Source organism: Aquila chrysaetos, chromosome 20, assembly GCF_900496995.4.
Source record: "Aquila chrysaetos chrysaetos chromosome 20, bAquChr1.4, whole genome shotgun sequence".
NCBI classification, from domain to species: Eukaryota; Metazoa; Chordata; class Aves; order Accipitriformes; family Accipitridae; genus Aquila; species Aquila chrysaetos.
In genome coordinates this window covers 1817204-1839819 of record NC_044023.1, presented here as the reverse complement: position 1 = coordinate 1839819, position 22616 = coordinate 1817204, and the positions used below count along the sequence as shown (strand labels likewise).

Sequence of the window (22616 nt, the reverse complement as noted above, 5' to 3'; positions counted from 1 at the left end):
ATGCTAGTGAGAGTCAAACACTATAATCCTGATACTTTTGCTTATTGACAACAAACATAAGCCCTTAACTAATTTCACTCAATATGGTATCTGTCCAGTTAATGCTGAGACAGTGCATTTTCTTGCTGGCTTCTCACCTGCTCGCAGCTTCTTGCTATACTTTATTTCATGACTTCAACTGAACAATTTGACAGAAGACGCTGGCACAGTATGGTCAGCATACTGATTTGCTGGTATTTTGCTGATATTTTGCTGATATTTCTGTGAACAGGAATGATGATTTCTTCTCTTCAGAGTTTAAGCACTATCCCCTAGACTGACCTTATTATTTCATTTGAGATTATTACATTTCATCTTCATTTGCCCGAAATAAAGGAAAACAGTATGAATCAAATTAACCACAATGTAAAGAAGCTACCTAGACATAGATAAAGAGCTAAGTGAGATTTTGCCCAAGGCAAGACAAAAGCTGACCAGGATTTCATGCAGGCAGAAACATAAAAGCACATCCTCAGTGACATTTCACCTCTGCTCTGAAGAAACACAGTTTAAGAGGGAGGATGGAAGAGTTGGACTGAAAGAATGTTTCAGGAGTACAGCTCTGCCTTCTGCTTGAGTTGCCTGCTCCTGCATTCATCTGTTAGCCTAATTTTAGGCTGTCATAGAAGTCTGGAACTGTCTCGGAGTAACTCACGTTCATGCCGAATAACAGAATTAATTCACTGAACAGCCTCAAAACAGAAGATTATATCAGCGTTCCAAGACTCATGCTGATTGCCTGCAGGTTTCTGTAGAGAACACATGGTGTTGATTTTCACCATCACAACCCCGAAGCCTGTACACAGGAGAAATATGCCCCATGCAGTACGGCCAGTTTCTATAGGTAGCCCAAATCTGAGCAGACCTTTCTTGTAAGGTGTGGAATTTATCTGGCAAGACATACTAACATGATTCTATCAGTCTTGCAGCCCAGCCCCTTAGCCTATCAAACAAATAACCCCCACCCCCTGCAATGAAATAATCCTAGTTCATTAAGATGCATGCTAGAAGCAAGGGCTAGAGTTCTATTAATGTTTAGTTTTTCGGTAGCACCCAAACCAGTAACTGGCTTTCAGCTGTGCCTATACACTACTCAAATACCTCCAAATGTGGTCTCTAATAGACGAACTCTACTCTTAATCAGCAGCAGTGATACCACACACCCCCCCACCCTCCACCACCCCCCCTCCCCGAGCAACCAAATCATACAGGAGACTCGGCAGGTCAAAACAAGAATGACTATTGTAGGTTGAAATGTGACCTCAATTATAGTTCTGTAAATTCACATATCAGTGGACTTATTTTTAGTTTGCAATAGCTGATCAGGATTAGTCCTTCCACAGCTTGCCAGCATATTGGCAACCCTACTGGGAGTTAGAAAAAAACAACCAAGGAATAAAAAGCACATGCATCTTACTACAGTCTTAACTAGAGCAGCTTGTATTTTGTCCAGTTCAGTTGCTGTATATTAAAATATGCTACCACCTTCCCATGCACAGCCTTGAACTCAGGTCAATACCATACTGATTTTGATTTCTATTGTAAGGAAAAAGCATCTCAGAGGATCTTTGATCACTTCCTACAGACTTCTGGTTTTCTGATATCAGATCGATTATTCTTCTGCAGTTGACATGTTTTTGTGGATGGTCTGCACACCTATGGGTAAGAACTGGATTTTTAATTCTGCAAGTGAAGGCCCTGGCCTTTTTTTTTTTTTTTTAATGAGAAATAAAATACAATGTCTTTAGATGCAAAGTGCTGACAATCCCCAAAACAAGCTGCAGGGTATCATGGTGAACCCACAGCCAATATTTCGGACCTTGTTATTGATCAACGGTCACACTCCTTGAGAATCAAGGCATCTGCTTAATTGTAATGGTCTAATGAATGTGGAACACATTCAGATTCAGGTGTGTAATTTTAACTTTTCAGTCCTGTTTAGAGCACTTTTACAAGCTCCACAAGTTTGACTCACACAGCCACATTTTCAAAGAGGTAGTTTTAAAAAAAATACCCTTGAGGTAACAAGCATAAAATACTAAATAAGTTAAAAGTAAAGTATCTGATAATTACATTAAATTTCCTAAATTATCTGAATCCTCCAAGTGCATAATGAGTATTGTAATAATGAGTCAATGAAGGTTCTTGCTGTCACAAGTAAAGAAGGGGAGACTACTAAGAAAGCCTGAACAAGTACACAGACTTCTCCCTTCTTTCCTCCAGAAACTGGCAGGCAGCTGGCTCACAGCTTTGCCATACAAATCACTATTGAGTATGCATTCTGACTGAAAGCACTGGAAAATAACTATAAATAACCTTTTGCAATTATCAATACTAATATATGAGTCTTAAACCATATTGGAGATAGAAGCGTTCAGGAAATGTCATGTTATCTATTACTGAACTTACCCAAGGTAGAAGATGCTTTATTGAAAATACAAATGGCATGCCAACTAGAACCAATAAAACCCGCATTTTTTAAAAATCTCATTCTCTTTAATACTTTTAAATAAAGTTACGCTTTTTAAATAAAGTTATGCTTTTTAAATAAAGTATTTTCTTAGAACAAAGACATCAAGACAGAAAGAATACAATGTACACATACCTGATGCTTCTTGAACTTTCACCTTCAGACCTGTAAAGTAATACACAAATACTTAGGGCATAATTACTTGCAGCATTTATAAGCCAGATGTCTAAAAATGGTAGACTCTCATGCATTCTCTCCCTTTGTATTTCAGTTAGTTTTTCTAAGGCTTGTTGTACTTTCCCTACTAACAAGACAGTTAAAAAAGAAACCAGTCTACTTAGGTTTAGAATAAATCTATTAGAAGTTAAAAACCAGTTAACAGTTGAAGTCAATAACTGCAATATTAAAATATATGCTGACACCCTCTGAACCCTCAATAAAGACCTTCTGTAAACATGCACTAGCAAAGATTTATGTTCCATATTTGCAAGTGAAAAGCACCAGCCTCTGACATTATTCTAGAAGCAGATTAGCTTGTACCTTTTTTTTTTTTTTTTTTAGCCTTTCTTCATTCTAACTGAAAAGGTCATAGGCAAATATGTTTAGGAATCTAATCCCCAGGCTTATTAGGCACTACTCAGAAGGGGCTATGATTTGCAAATAAAGTAATCTAAAATATTTTAAAAACCCATACTTGTCTGAATTTCATAAATATGCAAAAATGAGGGATAAGATATACTAAGTTACAGAAGCTCTCAGAGGGCATATTTTTCTCAAGGTGACATGATTTTATCAATCAAAACTGGAACAAAGCCTCTCCCCCCTCTCCTCAATGTCTTTTAAGTAAGAAAATTTAGTGTCATTCATATTGACAAGGTTTCCTCTTCCAAAGAGAAACAGAAACATAATACTCCCGGCATTTCATGAACAAACAGAAACTCCAGAAGAAAACATACAACCATTTGCCCAATTCTTTTCCTTCCTCACTCTAAAACAATCCAGTCTCAGTGCTGCAGAAGCCTTAAATACTTCAGTTGGCTCTGCAAAACCAGGAATCAAACGTACAAAGCAAAGCAGGAGGTTCCAGAGCAAAACAAAGCCTCAAAACACTCTCTCCATGTCATAATCCTACCGGGGATCCAAATAAAAAGGTGATCAGTATGAACTTGCAAACTCTAGCACTTAAGTGACAATAAGGTAGCACCAAAGTTGCCTCCTCAAAATCAAAGACAAGGGTATTTCTTTAGTAACTAAAGAATCTTCCCTAGTTTGACTGGGGAAAGAAAAAAAAAAAAAAAAAAAAAGACGACCGATTTCTTATTACAATGACTTCCATCCACCTCCAGTGACAACTTGCATATTATGCTAGAGGCAGTAGAAAAAGTTATGGCTACTAAAAGTTTTGTAAAGGCTAATGCTAGAAAGCAAACAGTACTAAAATCTAATTTGCAGAATCTAGTGTAGAAATAAGTACCAAAAATTGATGGTTTTTTTTCTTTCCCCTTCACTACATGTTCTAATATCATTTTCTTCAAGCTCAAAGAAGTCTAGATGATTTTAAAAGCACAAGCTGAGAGGAAAGAAGGAAAAACAAACTTGGCCTTTTGCCCCACAAGATACTCAGGCGGTGGGAAGAGTGCTGTAATTCAGTGGACTGAGTGTAGGTTACAGAAAGGTGGCCAGGTACATCTACACGTAAGAATATCAGTTGATGTCCCTGACAGCTAACATCACAGAATAATTTAAAACAGAAGCAGAATTAGCACAGTGGAAAAATTCTGTTGCCCAGAGCAAAGTGAATCAACTTCTGCCAGGAAAGAAGAATGCAGTAAGTAGCTGTAGTGTACAATCTCTCAATCTGCAACACCCAGCTGGGTTACTTGATTTTCTTCAAAACATTTCAACATCTAAACATGCACGAGACTTCAGAAGTGGTCTGCATTTCCATCCTGGCACCCTGCCCTAATAACACAAGCAGTCTGACATCCACCCTCCTCATACATCCCTTTTAACACATACAAGAACAGAGGTGAGGAAAGGATTGGCACAGGGCTAAATTCTAGCATCAGGTTGCGGCTTCATGAATTCAAAGCTGACACAGTATTAATTCATGAGTCTCTTTTGCTTCCCTTATTTTTTAAAGCCTGTCTGGTTACTTTAAGTTGTTAGGTTTTTAGATTTGTATAGGTATTCTGATAGACAAAAAGCAACTTTAAAGCAGCTTTTTCTACATGATGACCTTATCCCTGGAAGTTACCTGAATGCAAGGGAAGCAAAAGAAATGAACTCACTTATGCATCCCCATGAGTAATGAAAAAATTAATGAAGAAAGTGTTTAACTGACACCTTCCCACACTCAGTTTTCAGCAAATTGTATCTTGCAGAACATACACCTTACAATTGAAAAAGATGTTATATGTAATTGCTTGTACTATCAAGTTTTCAAATATAGCCGAGACAACTGGATGTTTAACACCTTAATTTTCTGCCTTTCCTCTTGACTAGAATAACAAGACCATCTGGACCATCTAAACAGGGAAAATGTCTTTGAGCGCTCAAAGCTTTCTGGGGTCACTAGAAGCAGCAACCAGCCGTCCTAGACCACCTTTCCATCAAGTCACTATTCCTCTCACTGAAACTCAAGAAGTATTTTAAGTAAGGCAAGGAAAAGTTGCAAGGTAAAGGCTGGGTCTCTGCAAGGTGCTCTCTGCCAAGTTATGCCCCCTGCACCAAGGCTGGAACCAACTGCTCTCCCAAGCTGATCATCTTCCCTCAGCACAGCTAACCACGAGGGAAGATGGACCACCATCCCTTCTTTATTTTTAGGATCCCCAAAGGTTAAAAAAGCTGCTAAATTTGCATTTTCAAGGCTAAGATTTAGTCCAGTAAATTCCAAAGAGTTATTCAGAGATGGTCAATTTTACTCAGGGAATGAGTAATTGGTTTGCAGAGCTGAATGAACACACTGCTGAAAAAAACAGCTACTTGTAGTTTGAAATAAAGCGTTAGATTTTCTTTAAGCATTCTTTAAAAGCCAGGATTTTAGATCAATATTTAATGTTTCTGCTTATGCTGCAAGCATGTACTGGGCTCTGGATTATTTTTTTCCTTTTGACCCAGACAAAAGAAATGATGCCATCACTGCTGAAAAAAGGAGAAAGGTAAAAATTTCTGGCAATATATTGCATTATTTCTTTTAAGGTAAACCTTAAAGGAGGAAAAGGCTATGATATCTACAATATCTTCTATGCTACAGTACTTTAAACAGAATATATTCTATTATATATCTAAGTTATATGAGTGATGTGGTAAGTGTCACGCAACTTTCTCCAAGATTTCTCCTCTCATCTCTGGCTGGTTTCCAATATTTCATTTTGAGTAGAACTAAAGATTAACCCGCACACCCCATTGAAGTACAAGTTTGTCTTCTTCCTGACCCCAGGAACTTTATTCTCAGTAGGAAATATGGCAAAACACATCCTCTTTAAGATTGTTACAGTCAGTAGAAGCAGAAATGACTTTGCTATTAGCAGTATTTACTGTAATTCCACTGCAAGCAGAGGCCAGGAGGAACAGGTACCATCAGAACAAACCTTGAACCATAAACTAAGTGCAAAGAAAAACAAAACCCCCAGTACTTAAGACATACAGGAGACCGCAAACCAAAGTGACTATTAAAATCCTGAATTATTTTTGTTTAAGTTTAAATGAAGTACTGCCATCACCCTCCATCTGTCAGTCCACATCTGAAAATGAAATTTCAGAAAACATCTCCTCTCATGTTACCAAAATGACTTACTATCTTTTGCTTTGCATACCAAAGAGACAGTCACCACTATCCTCCTATAAATACAGCAAGTAGGAAAATGACAAAGTATCTTGGCTTGCAGTTGCTGAGTTGGCTGGCAATTTTTCAACAAAACATTTTTGGTGGGAGGTTGTCAGCTCATGAAAATTGAAGGCCATTTACAGGAATATCATAATTTTGAAGAAATCTTTGAGAATAGCACAAGACAGAAAAGCCACTCAAATGGGGAATGCGAGAGGTTCCCATTCGCAACCAGCAAGTCTCTTGTTCATTTAGGTGAGAGCAGGGTCTTAAATCCCAGAAGCAGCACAGCTTCAGAAGCAAGCTTCATTCAGTGGCAAGTCTCTGGCTCACCCCTGCAGGAAATGTTCTATTCTCTCCATTATTCCCCCCCTCTTAAAGTATTAATAAACCAGCTGAAAGTCTTATGCCATCTGATTTGTTGTTTACACTTAAAAGTCAAACAGCACAATGTAAAGCTGTTTCCAAAAGCAGCTTCAGGACCAGCTTTCCATCTGACTCACAGAAGTAATCATTTCAAAATAAAATCTTGTTCATAACCATTAAGGCATATTACATAGACTGATGTACACAACTACCCCTACAACAATTTCAGCCTTAGCAGATACTTTATTTAGGCAATGAGTAGAGTTACAGCAATGTTCTATAAAAACAGATTATATAGAAAGTAGGAACAGCAGTTTTAAAACTCTATTTGTTTAACATCCACGTTCAGGATGCAAAATTTTCCTTTACGTGGCAGGGTAGAACAACAGCCAAAAGCAGAACTGAAATCTTACTGTAAAACCCCACAAGTGGACAGGACTTTAATATAGTTTCACAGCCCCACACTCACCCACATGATAATAAGCCAAATCATATCTCCTCACCTATTTAGAGATGCCACTCCCATCAGCATACAGAGAATTGGGTAAAAGCCAAGGTTTATAACAACGTGTAGCTTCCATGCTAAGTAATCATACTCCATCTGAAATACATCTTCTTGCAAGTCACAAGAACTAATTTTATTTTAGGAGACCTACTACAGGTATGAGTATACAGTAACCACATATTAAAGAGCAATCTAATGTCATTTTTTACAAAAGGAAAAGATTGAACCAAATCTTTACAGAGCAATAATAGAATCAATGCGTTTGATTAAGCCTTGCTTTGAGCACAGAACTTGCCTCAAGAAAACAAACTATACCTGTTACAGGTTGTTCTTTTGTAGTATATGAAGTCTTTCAGCATTTGTAATGCAGATGAACTGTTTACCTTCAAGGAAAAAAGCTTCAGGGAGAATTCATTAACGGCTATATAAACAATACTACTTATATCACAAATAGGCATTAGCATGTTTCAGTATGAAGTTTCTATATATATGTTCTGAGGAGCAATTCAAAACAAGATAGAAGTTGCCAGGAAACTTCCAGCCCCATCTAAAGGCTATTAGAGCTACCTAGGATTTTTAGTTTATTGTGTCTGAATGACGTTACATGCCCCTGTGGGTCACAACAGATGTGCAATACCCTGTTAAGTAAAGAAATGCTCTTATTCCAGGAGTCTGAAAAGAGTAGCCCTGCTTGCTGCACATAGTCATATCAAATATCTAAAACCTCACCGAGCTCAAAGGCAAGCACACCTGCTGTCGTGCCCTTGCCCTCCTGCTAAGTAGGTCTAGATCAGCATCAGTGCATTGCCAGCAATGTACAAAACAATGTGTCCAGTAACACAGACATATGGAATGGAGATTTTCCTTTCCAAAAAAAATGGGTTAGTTTGCAAGACTTTGTATCTTAGACAGGGTCAGAAAAATTCTACTGAGCTGAAGACTCTTAAAAGAAGTGACAAAATATTAAGTATAGTAAGACCTGTCCAGTCAGTAGCATTTTAACAAGGTAAGTTTCAGGATGAGAAAAATTATTCACTTCACCACTAATTATAGCCCTTTCAGCAGGATTCTGTTATTATGCATAACAGAACGAAGGAATGAGCACTCACTGCAAAACCATGCTCTTGGGCCTGCCCATCACAGTAGTAACAGGAAGAATAAATCAGTTACAGAAGTAGGATTACTGCATTGCATTTTGATTTAATGATGAGATTAAAAAAAAAAAAAAAAAGAAAAGAAAAAACCCACTATCTTGCACAGTAGGAAAACCACTATTTTCATGGATTATTTGAGAACAGTAATATCCTAATAGTCTTTGTTCTTTTCCAAAGAATATGAGAAAGTCTAACAGCTACCTTGAATATAACTTGATTCAGCACCCTACTGGACAGGATCTCTAATAACTTTCTACAGAACAAAAAGTTTCTTTCAGAAGGTTACATCTGACAAGTCACACATGATGCACATTAGGGTTAGGAACAGATAAAATGCTGCTAGTAATAAGCAATCTTTGGAAAGAGATGTGTGCAGAGAGAATAAAGGGAAGCTCAAAGACGTCCAAAGAAAAAACAGTGTAAACTGAGCTTCCCTATCGCAATGCCAGTCAAAGTTTTCTCACCACTTTACTCTTTAGAGGTATGCTTATTAAATCAAGTCATCTGCATACTGAAAACAGGAAAAAGCATACAGAAGTTTTTCCTTGAAAAGAAGAATGATAACAGAGACCCACACATCACTGAAGTGATTTAACTTAAACTGCTAAAAGTGTTCCAATGTCACAAACCAGAACAAGTATTTACCTAATAGAATAGAAAGATGTGAAGTTTGATTTTAGTGATCATAAAGCATGTGACCTACCGATATTAAGCAAACGGAAGGACTGGCATATAACAAACAGCCTTCAAACTTGGCGCCATATCTTTGTCTGCCATCATTACTTCACCTCCCAAATAATGACTAGACATATTGCCAGGGGAATTTCTTAATACAAGATGACTGAAGTTGTTATAGCATCTCCACATCCATCTCTTCCACCCTGAAGCCTATAGGAATTGAACAGGAGATGGGCAGCAGTCATTAGCACCACCCAAAAACCAGCACTAAAAGTAGAACCACAATACCATCGTGAGTAGCAACGCTCAGAGACCACTGAACACACCAGCAGGACTCCAGTGGCTTCTGGCGAAGTCTTTCCTCTCCACTACTTTCTCACACTGGTCTCACCTGATCAGGAGAAAGCCAGCACCTGGCTCAAAGGCTTCGTCCCAGAGAAGGTGTAGTTCAGCCTGGGGCTAGGAACTGCTCACCTTAGTCTCTCCCTCTGTACATGCATCATCCCTGTTTTGCTTTATCCAGCAGTTTCCTTGGAAGGAAACTATGGAGCAGTCAGCTTACAAACCTCTCCTGCCTGCTGCTGAAATACAGATTAACACTAGCCCATGGACATATGTGAGAAAAGACAGCAAAATCTGGTACTGCAAAGGCACAGCACCTAACTAATATCACAGCTGCTTCAATACCACAGAAATGATGGGCCCAATAATCCTTGTGATGTTTTTATTGCATATGGTTAGAAATACAACACTGTATTTCAACAGCAGTAGATTCCTGGTCTGCAGCATCCCTCGTTTCAGAAGTCTCTGGCTATTACAGTAACTCCTCAAAGCATACAGAGCACTTACAGGCAGGGCAAGGGGAGAGTTGTACCTCTTAAAGAGGGAGCTATATAAAGATAACCCAGCAGTTCTTGTACACTCCAACTTCCCCAAGCTCACAAACCCAAACTGGTCATGCCAAAAAAGCAGCCGAAGTCACCAATTCAAAGGTGACTCAGACCTGTAATGACAGGAATCAGCATTTATTCATCTCTGCCCCATAGCCTGTGTGAAAGGAGGGTCTATTTTGGATGCACGTCCTGTTCACAAGAGGCTATCAGCCCCCAGCCATGCCAGCTCCCAGACAGCTCGTTGTATTTGGTTTGCGTGGCAAGGTTTTGGTAGCAGAGGGGCTACAGGGGTGGCTTCTGTGAGAAGCTGCCAGAAGCTTTCCCCACGTCCGATGGGGATCTGCCGCTGGCCAAGGCCAAGCCCATCAGCGATGGCGGTAGCGCCTCTGGGGTAACATATTTAAGAAGGGAAAAAAGTTCCTGTGGAACAGAAACTGCAGCCAGAGAGAGGAGTGAGAACATGTGAGAGAAACAACCCTGCAGACCCCAAGGTCAGTGAAGAAGGAGGGGGAGGAGATGCTCCAGGCGCCGGAGCAGAGATTCCCCTGCAGCCCGTGGTGAAGACCATGGTGAGGCAGGCTGTCCCCCTGCAGCCCAGGGAGGTCCACAGTGGAGCAGATCTCCACCTGCAGCCCGGGGAGGACCCCACGCCGGAGCAGGGGGATGCCCGAAGGAGGCTGTGACCCCGTGGGAAGCCCGCACTGGAGCAGGCTCCTGGCAGGACTTGTAACCCCATGGGAGCAGTCTGTGCCTGAAGGACTGCAGCCCATGGGAGGGACCCACACTGTAGCAGTTCATGAAGAACTGCAGCCCGTGGGAAGGACTCATGTTGGAGAAGTTCACAGTGGACTGTCTCCCGTGGGAGGGACCCCACGCTGGAGCAGGGGAAGAGTGAGGAGTCCTCCCCCTGAGGAGGAAGGAGTGGCAGAGACGACATGTGATGCACTGCCCCAACCCCCATTCCCCATCACCCTGTGCTTCTGGGAGGGGAGATGTAGAGAATTCAGAAGTGAAGCTGTGCCCAGTAAGAAGGGAGGGGTGGGGGGAAGGTGTTTTAAGATTTGGTTTTATTTCTCGTTATCCTAATCTGATTTGATTGGTAATAAATGAAGTTCATTTTCCCCAAGTCAAGTCTGGTTTGTCCGCGATGGTAATGGGTGAGTGATCTCTCCCTGTCCTTATCTCGAGTCACAGGCCTTTCATTATATTTTCTCTCCCCCCATCCAGCTGAGGAGGGGGAGTCAGAGAGCGGCTTTGGTGGGCACCTGCCATCCAGCCAGCGTCAACCCACCACACTCGTGCTCTCTGGAAGTTCTAGGGAGACTGCGTACTAACCAGCCAGGATCATACCTGACTGGCAAGGAAACTATTACCTTGATCAGTTTGGATGGGGTCTGTAATTAAGAGACTCCCACAGCCCAGACCGCCAAGTCAGTTCGAAAGACAGCACAGGGTCAACATTTATGAGATATTCCTCTTTTTTCAATTATTGAAGGACTGAGAGCTGTAACACTTCCCCTCAAGCATTTTAGATAGTCTTTACAATTGCTGCCTGAAATCCTTCAGACTAATACTGCTACCTCATTAACAACCATGTCTGATAAATCCTTTTAAATGAAAATAAAATGGGTGATGGAACAAAACTGCACTACAGTAAAATGCAAGTCGTTCACGTAGTTGGGAGGTTTGAAGTCTGGCTCCCTCCACTTCTTCATAGCAGGATCTCAGCCTACAGGGCAGGATACACTCCCTGGTATGCTGCACTAGGACTAGAAGTTGCTTAGGTCCACCTCCAGTTTTTCCACTGGAAAAGTGAAAAACCGCATGTGTGTGTGTTTCCAATGCAATTAGTGAAAAACGTCATAACGGAACCCCCCAGAAAAGGCACACCACGGACTAGGTTCAGTGGAAGTCTTAGGAAAAACCTTTGCCCCTAAACCCAAGGATGCTCTTACCTAAAAGGTGAGTGCTCCAGAGATATGTGTAATCCTGAAGCATTTTTTAACGTACAAGTTTCATTGCTTCTAACCAAAACCAAAAATAAGTGCTCTTCTCACATATTCTGCAGCAAACACTATAAATTAAAATCAGATTAGTTGTTTAACTCTTCTATTCTTGCTCTTAACCAAAACTCAATACTTGAAAGAAGCAATTTTCCAAAATGCCCTCTCCAATTTCTCGTACCAGAAATCTGTATTTTGCACAATACTATCCCTATAATAATAAACAGTTTCCAATAAAGATGAATTCTCCTCTTACTCCACATCAGATATGAATCTTGAATTCCTCTGTGCTAGCAGCAGTAGGTGAACAATGCAGAACTGTACCTTAATTACTAAATATCAGTTGTACTGGCTTATAGTTATACCAGTCCAGTACTTATAGCAGGATAGTTTATTCTGTTGCAGAAAAGCAGCAAAACAGAGGAATCAGTAAAAGCTAACATCCCCATATTATTTGATGGAACTGTAGCTCAGAAGTTTATACATGCATTTATATTGGCACTTTAAGTAGTGTCAGTTTATATTTTACTCATTATATTCTGACTAGATGTACAGCTTTGTTTGTATTGTCTCTAGCAAGTGAGCAGCCCTTCCAATCCAGTGCATCAGTTTCTTGTATTATTACAGTGCTTCTACTGTCAAAGTGAGGAGACACCTTTTCATCAACATAATTAAAGAAAACCCATGACAGGATGCATAGCCTCCCAAGAAATACCACAGGAGTTATAATGGTACCAACCTCATGCTAAGGCCTCAGGACTCTTGGTCACTTCAAGACACAGGAAAAAAGTATTCTTTGATAGTGTTCCATGTTTTTAAATGCTGGTTTCATGTTATGATGAACGTATTGAAAGCTTTCTGTTTCATTACTCTTAACGCTTCACACACTTTAGTTCACTGGGCACCATTCTGCTGCTCATACATGCTGTGTATTCATACCCTCAGAAAAAAACATAAATGCATTTTGACTGCAGAAAAGCAGGAAGGGAGATATGATTTCCCATTACCAAAAGTACAAAAGGAGTTTCAACTGAAGTCCCAAACAGTATAAAACTTAAAACTCATATCAGAACTATATACAAACTAAATTTGGGCTGGTACTTAGACTAATGGATCTCCTTGTAGATCATGCATGAAAGTACACCATCTCCCACGTGAAATGGCATCATGAAGATAAGTTAATACAAGGGTAAATATATGAATCACTAGCTGCAAGATTCAATGTAAGTTATATAAGAAGCATTTTCAGGCACCATTCTGAAATTTTAAAAAAGGAAAAAAGACAGCAGGTGCCCAATTACCATTGTATACCATAGCAACAAAGTAGATAATCACCAGTTATGCTGCTGGAACTGTTCCTCTATGACCAACCTACCCAGGGTACTTACTTGTAAACAGAGAATTACCGGGTTATGGCAATTCTCCCGAAGTACACTGATATCAGTGCAATGAATTCTACCACGCTAGGGAGGAAGGAGGTATAACGAGAAAGAGTTCTGTTTTAAAGCACAACTTACGACTGACTGCTTAAAAAGGACCTATTTGATAAGTTTACCAAATTGACTGGATATTAGACCTACAACTGCCAATTAACAATGTTCACTGAAAAAGCACACTATTTCACAGAGAACATAACTTATCACACTCTTTTTGTCCTATATTTTCTCCAACTCCTATTAAAGAAAGTAACTTAGGTTTTAGCTATCTTAAGTAAGTGAGAGTACAATATTGCAGGTGCCCCCTTTTTTTTTTTAATACAGATTTACTATGTGTAGTCTTCAAGTGTCTGCCTGCATGCGCTCATATTTGTGGAGACCATCTCCATCCTAAAATGCACCCTTCCATTCCAGCTCTTGGAATGCATTGCTCATGCGGCAGTGACTACCAAAACCTCTTTAGTCCTTACAAAAGGTGTTGCGCACACAGACACTTCTAGTAACCATGTTAAGAGAATCAATTCTAATCGTGAGCCTGGACAGGAACATTGAAAACAGCCATTTCCTTAAACAGTAGATGTCATTTTTGTCTTTTAAAGCTAAACTGTTAAACCCAAGCAGACATGTCTCTCAATCCACAAGCAGCAGCCAATACTTATCTCCCATAGATAACTTACTATGTTCTATGATAAAATACCACGGAAGTGCAGCTAATGGCATATGGTCTCCATAAAGAGCTTGTTATATCTATTCCTGGACTGTGTACAGCCACTACTGTCCAAGAAATGTCTATTCCAAACTCTCAGTAATCTCTGATGAGAGGTTCGTAGAAAGATCAGCTTGATTTCATTGCCCAGCCATCACTGCTGCACATGCTACCGAGCTTCGGGCCAGCTAGCAGTTGGGCTGAACGTATCCTCTCCACACTCACCTTGTTCATCTAGGATGCATTTTTTTAGTAACCTAGGTTCTCTTCTTCCCCTAATGTCTGAAAATAGTTTGAAGCAACGGACAGGACACAAAGCCCCACGTGTTTTCCCAAAAAGCAACCCCCTCCACAGCCTGTGCTGCGCGCTTTACATCAAGGTTATAGATACCATCTGTCCGCCCAGCGAGAGGCAGAGGAACGTGCTTCCTCCAGCATGCAAATAAAGACCCACACCGGGCAGATGCTACATCACACCACCACCTGGATAGCCTGGAACAGCCTTCCATACCTGAATATTTCACAAAACCAGTTAAATACCCATAAAACTCAGCATACAGATGCAACCACCTCAGGGCACTTTTAGCTAACTGGAGAAATATTGTTATCCTCCGCACACTATTGTCCGTGTTACCTGGGGGAAAGGAAGGGAGATGCAGTTTCTTCTTTTCAGGGAACACATCAATACAGCTGTGTGCAGACTGAAGTAGCGGTGTTCTAAACACAAAGCTACCGAGAAATATTTTTACGTTTCTGTCCAAAGTGTTTGCTGCCCATCTCTGGAAGGGGAAGCAATTAAGCTGGAGGATAAGTTAAAAAGCATCCTCTCTCGCATACCCCCGAGAAGCCTGGCGTATGTCACAAAAGCACCAGCATTTCTGGCCGGTTACACTCCTCGCAGACAGGCTCATTCAGAATGCAATCCCTTTATGTGTACTACAGAGTAGGACAGAAAATGATCCGTGGAATAGAATACAGCCAAGCAGAACACAGAGGAAAAAAAGCTTTGTTTACAAAAGTTTTCTATTATCCTTCCCTGCAGCAGGTAGCAGTAAGGGTTTCGTGAAATTAATGCCTCCAGAACAACGCATCACTGTGCAGAAAAGGCTCTGCAGTTTCCACTTGCTTTACAAGAAGCCCAGCACCAATACCTGTCTCATGAGATTAAGCAATTAGAATCCGCAGTGAAGCCAATTTATGATCTAAGTAAGAATATTGCCAAAGAGCCATATGGAAGGGAAGTAAATATTTTGCTTTGATAAGTGGGGGTGCTCTTAAAGTCAGCATCAGAATACAGACTTCAATCGGAAGAGATAACCGATTAAAATATCTTGGGTTTATGACCTCTCAAAACCATTTTACCTGTTTTCCTATTGCCCCCCCCCCCTTACCATTCAATTGTTTGTAATTTGTAATTGCTTATAAGAAAACAACTAATGTTACAAAAATTGAGATGGTGTATCTGCTTCAATTCTGTTTGAAAAACGTGTCGTCCTTATCTCATTAATCATTTTACAAATGAGCCAATTCTTTCTTTCCCCTGCAGCTGAAACTTTTTAAACCACTTACTATTTCACCTCTGACCTGCAGACTTGTCTATCCCTACCACAGCTCAGGAACCAGTAACCTCAGAATCAAAACTCCTTTAGATGTTTCTTTACAGCTCAGTTAATTGAGTTTTGGTTTGGTTTTTTTTGTTGTTGTTGTTTTTTGGTTTTTGTTTTTTGTTTTTTTTTTTTTTAATAGCTGAGGAAGCAAGAATGCAACTTAACTCCAGAAGTAATGAAAAACTGCATAGTAAATTTTTAATATATAACTGCACATCAGAAATCTCTAAGCTAGTTCAATGATATTGTGACCACCTTTGCTTTACGAGCAAGCAGAAGACAACTTTTCTGCAGAATTACGAAGAAGTATTAAGAAGCATTAGCATATGGCGTTCCTCTGTACTGAATATATCTACAGAAGGCATTATTCTAGCTTAAATTAAGAGTGATCATAAGTGGCAAACCACTAGACAGGATTATTTCTGATTGCCTTTCCTTTTACAGGTAAGGCCTTACGAAGAAAGAAAAATATCTTTAAAACTGGAGTTTTGGTATGGAATGCATCCTTTCATCTTACTTTTAAAATAACAGTCAAGATGCAAGTATGGCTTTTCAACAGTCATGGCTCCAATTAAAATACTTCCTTATAGAGGTCCTTGCCTCTAATGGCAGCTAAATGCTTTTCAGAATATGAAGAGATCTACAGCAGAACGCTTTATCATCAATTTAGCCTCTAAACATGCAATCATCAGCCATAAACATTTTGAAAATGATCAAATCAAGCTTCATCTTTCATTTGTATCAAGTATTTGTATTTTCCTTAATAAAATTATGTGTCTGCAGAGGGTTGTTGTCAAAATGTATTTTAGATATACATGTGGATCAATTAGGGTTAGAGCAAGCAGCCAAGAAGCCTTCAGCAAGAATAAGCAATTTTCTACACATGGAATTTATGTCTTTAATCCTCAGGCTTTGGAGACCATTACATCTTTACACTTATCTTTCATACAAGACAAGACCTCACTATGTTTATTCTATAAGGAGAAAGAACAAACAGTAAAACTTATGGGGACATAGTTGGTGTCAATCTTCCACCCGAGGGATTCATTCAGTCATTGATCCAACAATAATTGGAAATCAAAATCCAGCATCTGAAACCTCCCTATGCAATTTAAACCAAAGTACTTTACAGATAAAATTTTCAGTGTAAACTACACTTAAGTCTTATTTCAAAAGAAGTATCTGCACATTAAATTCCACACACAGATTATCAGAAGTCCAAGTGACTTGTCATTAAAATGGCAAAGTTATCTTTTAGAAAAATAAAATGGTGCTTTTAGAGCACAAACTAGATTTCACACTAAGATGCAAGAAAAGTATTAAAGCCTTAACGTACTTAACCTCTGGATTAATCTCACAGCCTACACTGGCAGTATTTGGGACGATGCCAAATGTGAAGAAACCTGAAACATTTGGAGACACACAACTTGCTCCCAGTGGACTTGATATGCCTTTCACTGGGAAGAGACATGTCACCACTCAAGACAGGAGCTGTTTGACTTTCCAGATCATTTTTGGTAGACGTTTAATTCCCAGTCATTCTCTGCTAACTAACCATGTTAATCTGCCCATGAAGTCAACCCGATTTCAGTGGCCGCACAGGTATACCAATTGCAACCTGAGTTTTGTTGCCATTGATATAACCCATTTTCCAATTAAGTCTAAATGAAAAAGCCCAAAACGATGAGGACAAAAACAAGTGTATATTCTAGTACTATACATCATTAGACAGAAGGCATAAAGAACGGCATTGAAGTCTTAAAGTTGTTTGATCTCATCTACTCAGTTAAATCTTTAGAAGCACTGTAATTTATAACTACTAAGTCTTTGCAGGCAGAAATTAAATAAAATGCCCTACTATAAGAGAAAATCCCATAGACAGAATTCTTGGCTTCTTTTTAGATGCCTGGAGGCCTCAGTTTCAATTATAATGGCTGTACTTAGAGCTAATGGCTTTCTTGCTCTTAGTCAGATTCCATCTGTCCTAATACCTGCAGTGGTTATTGACTGAGCCATCCCCAGTATAAAATGCCCTTCCTAGATAATCTTGAGGTTACAATTTCTTGAAATTATTTTGGCACTGGATGGAGCAACATAGCGCAGTTCTTATCTTCTGAAAAATGCCTTACGCATTTTGGTTTTTTTTTTTTTTTTGTTTGGCTTGGAGGAGGGAGGTGGTGTTTGGCATTATTTGTGGGTTTGTTTTTTTTCCTTCCTTAGAATCAGTCCCCCAAATGCAAGCTTCAGTATGATTACAACTTTCAGGGAGAGTTTTAACAAGTAATCCATTCAGCTTTCAGAAGCATTACTTCAAATACCTTCTTTGTGCTCCCTAAGTGTTACCCAAACACTCCTGAGAGCTCCCTGTACTACTGGCTTTACCCGGTTTTCCCTCAGTTCACTGTTTGGTATTTTCAATTCCCTCTTGACATTGATACATTTTATTTTTTTTTCTTCAGATCAAAGCACTCTCCAACAGCTCATACTGACCTAGGCACAACCAATGAGTCTTTACAGGCATTGTTGTGGTTGGGGGTTTGAGGTTTTTTTGCAGTTGTTCATCTTTTTAAACCCTCACAGCATTACAAAACTAAATCACATTTTGTGTCATTGTTCACAGTAATATGTTTCAGTCCTGATTTTTGGTAGCATGCTCCCTCAAGTGAAAGCAGAGCATGTATCTATCCATTTACCCGTAGTAACAGCACATTCCTGGTTCTGTACCTTTGAGGTTAGTTCTTCCTGCTAAAAAACACTTTATGACCTTTTACACACCACACCAGCCCCCCCCCCCCCCCCCCCCAAAAAAAAAAAGTCCTTTAAAGAACAGGGGGACACCAGGACTTCATTAAGCATTATCTTATCAAGTTGATGCACATGGATATGGGGCCATCTGCCCCACTGCAGCCACAGCAGTTCAGCCCGGAGGATCCAAGCCTTCGTTCCCTTTAGGACTGTGACTTGCCTTCTCGGTGGTTCCTTCGGCACAGCGAGCGGAGGGCAGGACCGAGAAGTAAACGCGGAGTCGGCTGCTAGCTTGTGCAATAACTTTGCATCTTTTCTATATATTCGTTATATAGAGATATATGAAAGCCCGGTTCATATGGCAAGTAAGACTATTCCCACAGTGACATTTCTCAGTATTATTTTTACTGCCAATACATTTCATCTCAGCATTTTCACTTCTTAAAAGAAGCATTCATTCCACAGCTCTGCGGCTCCAGGACACTTAAACCTTAGTATTGCGCAACTAAAGATACCACAACAGACGTCATTTGTCCTCCCCGCTACCTTTCTTCACCTCCTTTTGCCCTTGCTTGCTGCGCTGAAATAATGTGAAGATTCTCACTGGTCCCCTACTGCCAGAAAGTCCAGGTGACCTCTGGACCACTACTTAACTTTTCAAAGTTTACTGCAACAAAGCCTGACCGTGCCTGCATTCCAGCATGCTCTACCTCCTTTCTTTTGATTTATGGACAGGCATTTGAGGCCTCTGCCCTGTATTTCCAGCCCCAAGAATCATCTTTAACAGTTCCTTTGCCACCACTTTTTAGTCTTTTTGCTCTGTAAATGTGCACCATTAACGCAAAACAGGACCTGCCATTTACTCCACAAACTAACATATTTAGGTGAGAGCACACTGGTACGAAAAAGTTTTCAGAGGAAACAAAATGGGGGTGGGAGGGGAAAAACAGCAGGTGTATGACCTATCTTAGCCATATAACACCAAGTTTTAGCCAAGTTCAAAGACAGCGCTTATTTGGCTTTGTGCCTTCTGTTCAAAATATGATAATGTGGTTTTATTTGGCTGTTGTGAAAGAAGTCTATAAACAAATGAATTTACTTTTAGCAGTGCTTGAGCTGCTAGCAAAATTTAAATAATGCCCAATGACTGGTACTGGCACAAGCAAATAAAATTATGATAATATTTGTCTGGCACTCAGTACATTAACTGCTTAACCAGGCTTTGCCTTCTAGGGGGTTAACACTCAAAACATGTAAGAAATTTAAATATATTCAACTTTGTAAACCAACACAAGTTTATATACAATAGGTATAGAACTGGGGAAAGAGCATCCTTTCAGATGCTCATCTATCAACAGCCCATTTTTATAGTACTCTGGCATAACAAAAGCAGTAACATTCCACTCATGGAAATAGCTAAGCTCAAAGATCAAACATTGATGGTACTCCAGAGGCTTCTTTACATGCATATTGAAATTTAAGATTCCTTTTCTTTTACAATAAATCAACTGTCCCCATTTGAATAGTCACTTTAGTTTATGAAATGATTTAGATGGATCACTGCTACCTGGCACAATGAGTTCCCAAACCAATCTCGCCTCATAAAAGGCAGCTCTTCTGGATAATGATTCCAGAGTCCTAGCCTAGTCTCTATTTATGGTTACTGCAGATGTGGTATTCAATCACTGCTGAACAGAGGCCAAGGACAGCAGAGATACAATAGGGTAAGCACATTTTGCTTGAAAACACATCTGTACATCTGCAAGCTGTACAAAGTTTCTGCTCCACAAATGGTTGTTTAGAGAGACCTTTACAATTCCAGATCAACTCAAGTGTCATGCAACTAAAATATTTTCAGTACAATTCCTTCTTTAGATAATCACCAGCTTTTCAGGTTTTAGCAAAGATTAGGCAGCCATGCATTTGTATGGCAGCAAATTTGTCTGCAGAAACAGAGAACTGGGGAGATGGCAGGAGATCGGATATTTTTGTGTATTGCAAGGCTGTCCTGCTCATTATATAGATATCTAAGTTAGACCACTATCAAGAGGTGTAATTCCTACACAACTACAGCAATATTAACTTTAATCTAACTAGTGTAAGAGATGACAGCAGCAAGGACATGGTGATTCCCATGGCAACATCAGCACAAAATGTACCAGTTTTAGTAGAACTGCTTGGTCTTTCCCTGGGCAACTGGAGCCTTTTCTACTGCATCTGTGTTGTTACAATTATTTGAGCTATAATGAGAAGACAGTTAGGAGGTATGCCCTTAGTGGTGGATTATTTTTTTTTTAAACCTGAAACAGAGAAGTATGTAAGTTTCTTCAAAAGAATTACAAATATCCAAATACAGTTAAACTTAATAGCATAATAAATCCCATAATACAGGATTTAGAGGACATCTGGTCCTTGTTACTTATGTACAGAAAAGTGCACACTGTACAGATTTACACATTATTAGGACCATCATTCATCTTGTTTACTTCTGGTGAGAAGGCTGAAGATAGGGAAATAGTATTCCTAACCCCTAGTTCAAGCAGCAGTTTGTTGAATTTGATACACTTGGCTGTGTATGCTGCATCAAGTCTACAAGCCAGTATTTTCTGTTGAATGTGCCTTGAACTGCAGAGATAGTTTTCCCATACTGCAAACACCCCTTCAGCATTTGTCGTAACGTGCTCCCTGGGAAGGCAAAAGGGATAGAGATATCTTCACTGCAATGACTCTATTCTACAGACGACAGCAACTTACCTCTGTAGAAGAGCTGGTCCTGCAGCTGTGAGCCAGCAGTCAAGTCATCCTGCCTGAGAAAAAATAAGCAATCTATACGATTTGTCACTGGGCTATTTTTGTTTCAGCTATTTGCACCAGACTTCACAGGGCTGAATGTCCTACGCGTTGTGCTCATTTGACTATTAAGCTACATCGATTATTTTTTTTTCCCCCCGTTAGCCATATGGTACTTTTATCCAGCCTACAATTTTGCTTTCAATATCCCCAGGGTGAACTGCATAGTTAATGTAACAATGCACTTGCAAATTCTGTGTTAAGCTTGTCCAAAGACAATATTAATGCAACATAACTACAGATCATCCTGTTCCACACTGTTGTCACCAAAACTTCTTATTCTTTGAATTCTCCAGGAAACCCCCCCAAAATGAGCAGTTATTACTAAAGGAACAGAATCTTCTGAATTCTATTGCTCTGTAAAGCTTCAGTAAAGCATCAAGGTTTAGGAGTCCTCTTAAGTAAGCTTCATTATGAAAGGTTGACTACTACAGGAGCATTGTATTAGATTATGTGAACCAGACCAACTGTTCATTTTATAAGACAGGTTTAGCTCAGCCACTCCACTATAGCAAGAAATACTAATTTCTCTACTTGTTTACAATACTACACAAGTTTTCAGAATGCAAAATCAGTACTGCAGAGGCCCTCAAACACTGTCCTACTTGTGTTCACTGCATCAAAGACACTCCTGGAAGAAGTCTAATCAACCCTAAAATTTTAAGTGAGAAAGTTAAATCTTCGGCAGTAATACCAAAGTTAATTCTGAAGGTAAATTCCTATAAAAAGCCTTATTTTAGTACCTCAAAATGCATACCATCTATCAATCCCAGCTAATTCATTTTCCATATCTTTTAATGACAACACAACATGTATTTCACACTTCTTTCTTCTTGATCTTGAGAGACCATGGTAAATTTAGGCCTTTTTCCAGCAAGATGGAAGTCTTCCTACTTACATTAGTGTTCCAGTTTACTTCAGCAAGCTCAAAAGCTTTAGACAGCAAACGAGTTTCCTGTCATTACTTAATATTCCACTGTACATAGAAAGCCCAGGAAAGAGCTGAGGGGCGCTTACGTTATAAACTTCAAGCAGAGTTTGAACATGATGAATTTGATTTAGAAAATGTAATTAAGGTTTGACAACATTTAATTAGATGATAGATACTAATTTTGACCCAAATTATTTTTTCCACTGTCAGACATAGCTTATAGTTATCCATCTCCAATAGCTCAGCTAGTCTGGTTGTTTCTATCCACAGACCAACTCTAACTGGTCTCGGTCCTTTCACACAGAGCACTGCAGACTTAAGTCATGTCGAGGGTAGAGAACAATTTTCATGCATTCACTCATTTTCACTCATTTCAACAGCACAGATGTATTAGAAGCACTAAG

The 22616-nt window shown here is 39.6% G+C and overlaps 1 protein-coding gene across 11 annotated transcripts in view; it reads right to left on the bottom strand.

Moving 5' to 3' along the window:
* Positions 1–22616, bottom strand: part of IQSEC1 (IQ motif and Sec7 domain ArfGEF 1) — a 357083-nt gene that overhangs the window by 278469 nt on the left and 55998 nt on the right. For 9 of the 11 annotated variants that reach the window (XM_041118608.1, XM_041118609.1, XM_041118610.1 and 6 more), the window contains exon 2: positions 2645–2674. The exons of the other annotated variants lie outside the window; for them this stretch is intronic. In XM_041118608.1, coding sequence (XP_040974542.1) covers positions 2645–2674 — 30 coding nt within the window. The remainder of the gene's footprint in view (positions 1–2644; positions 2675–22616) is intronic. 11 annotated transcript variants of the gene reach the window in all.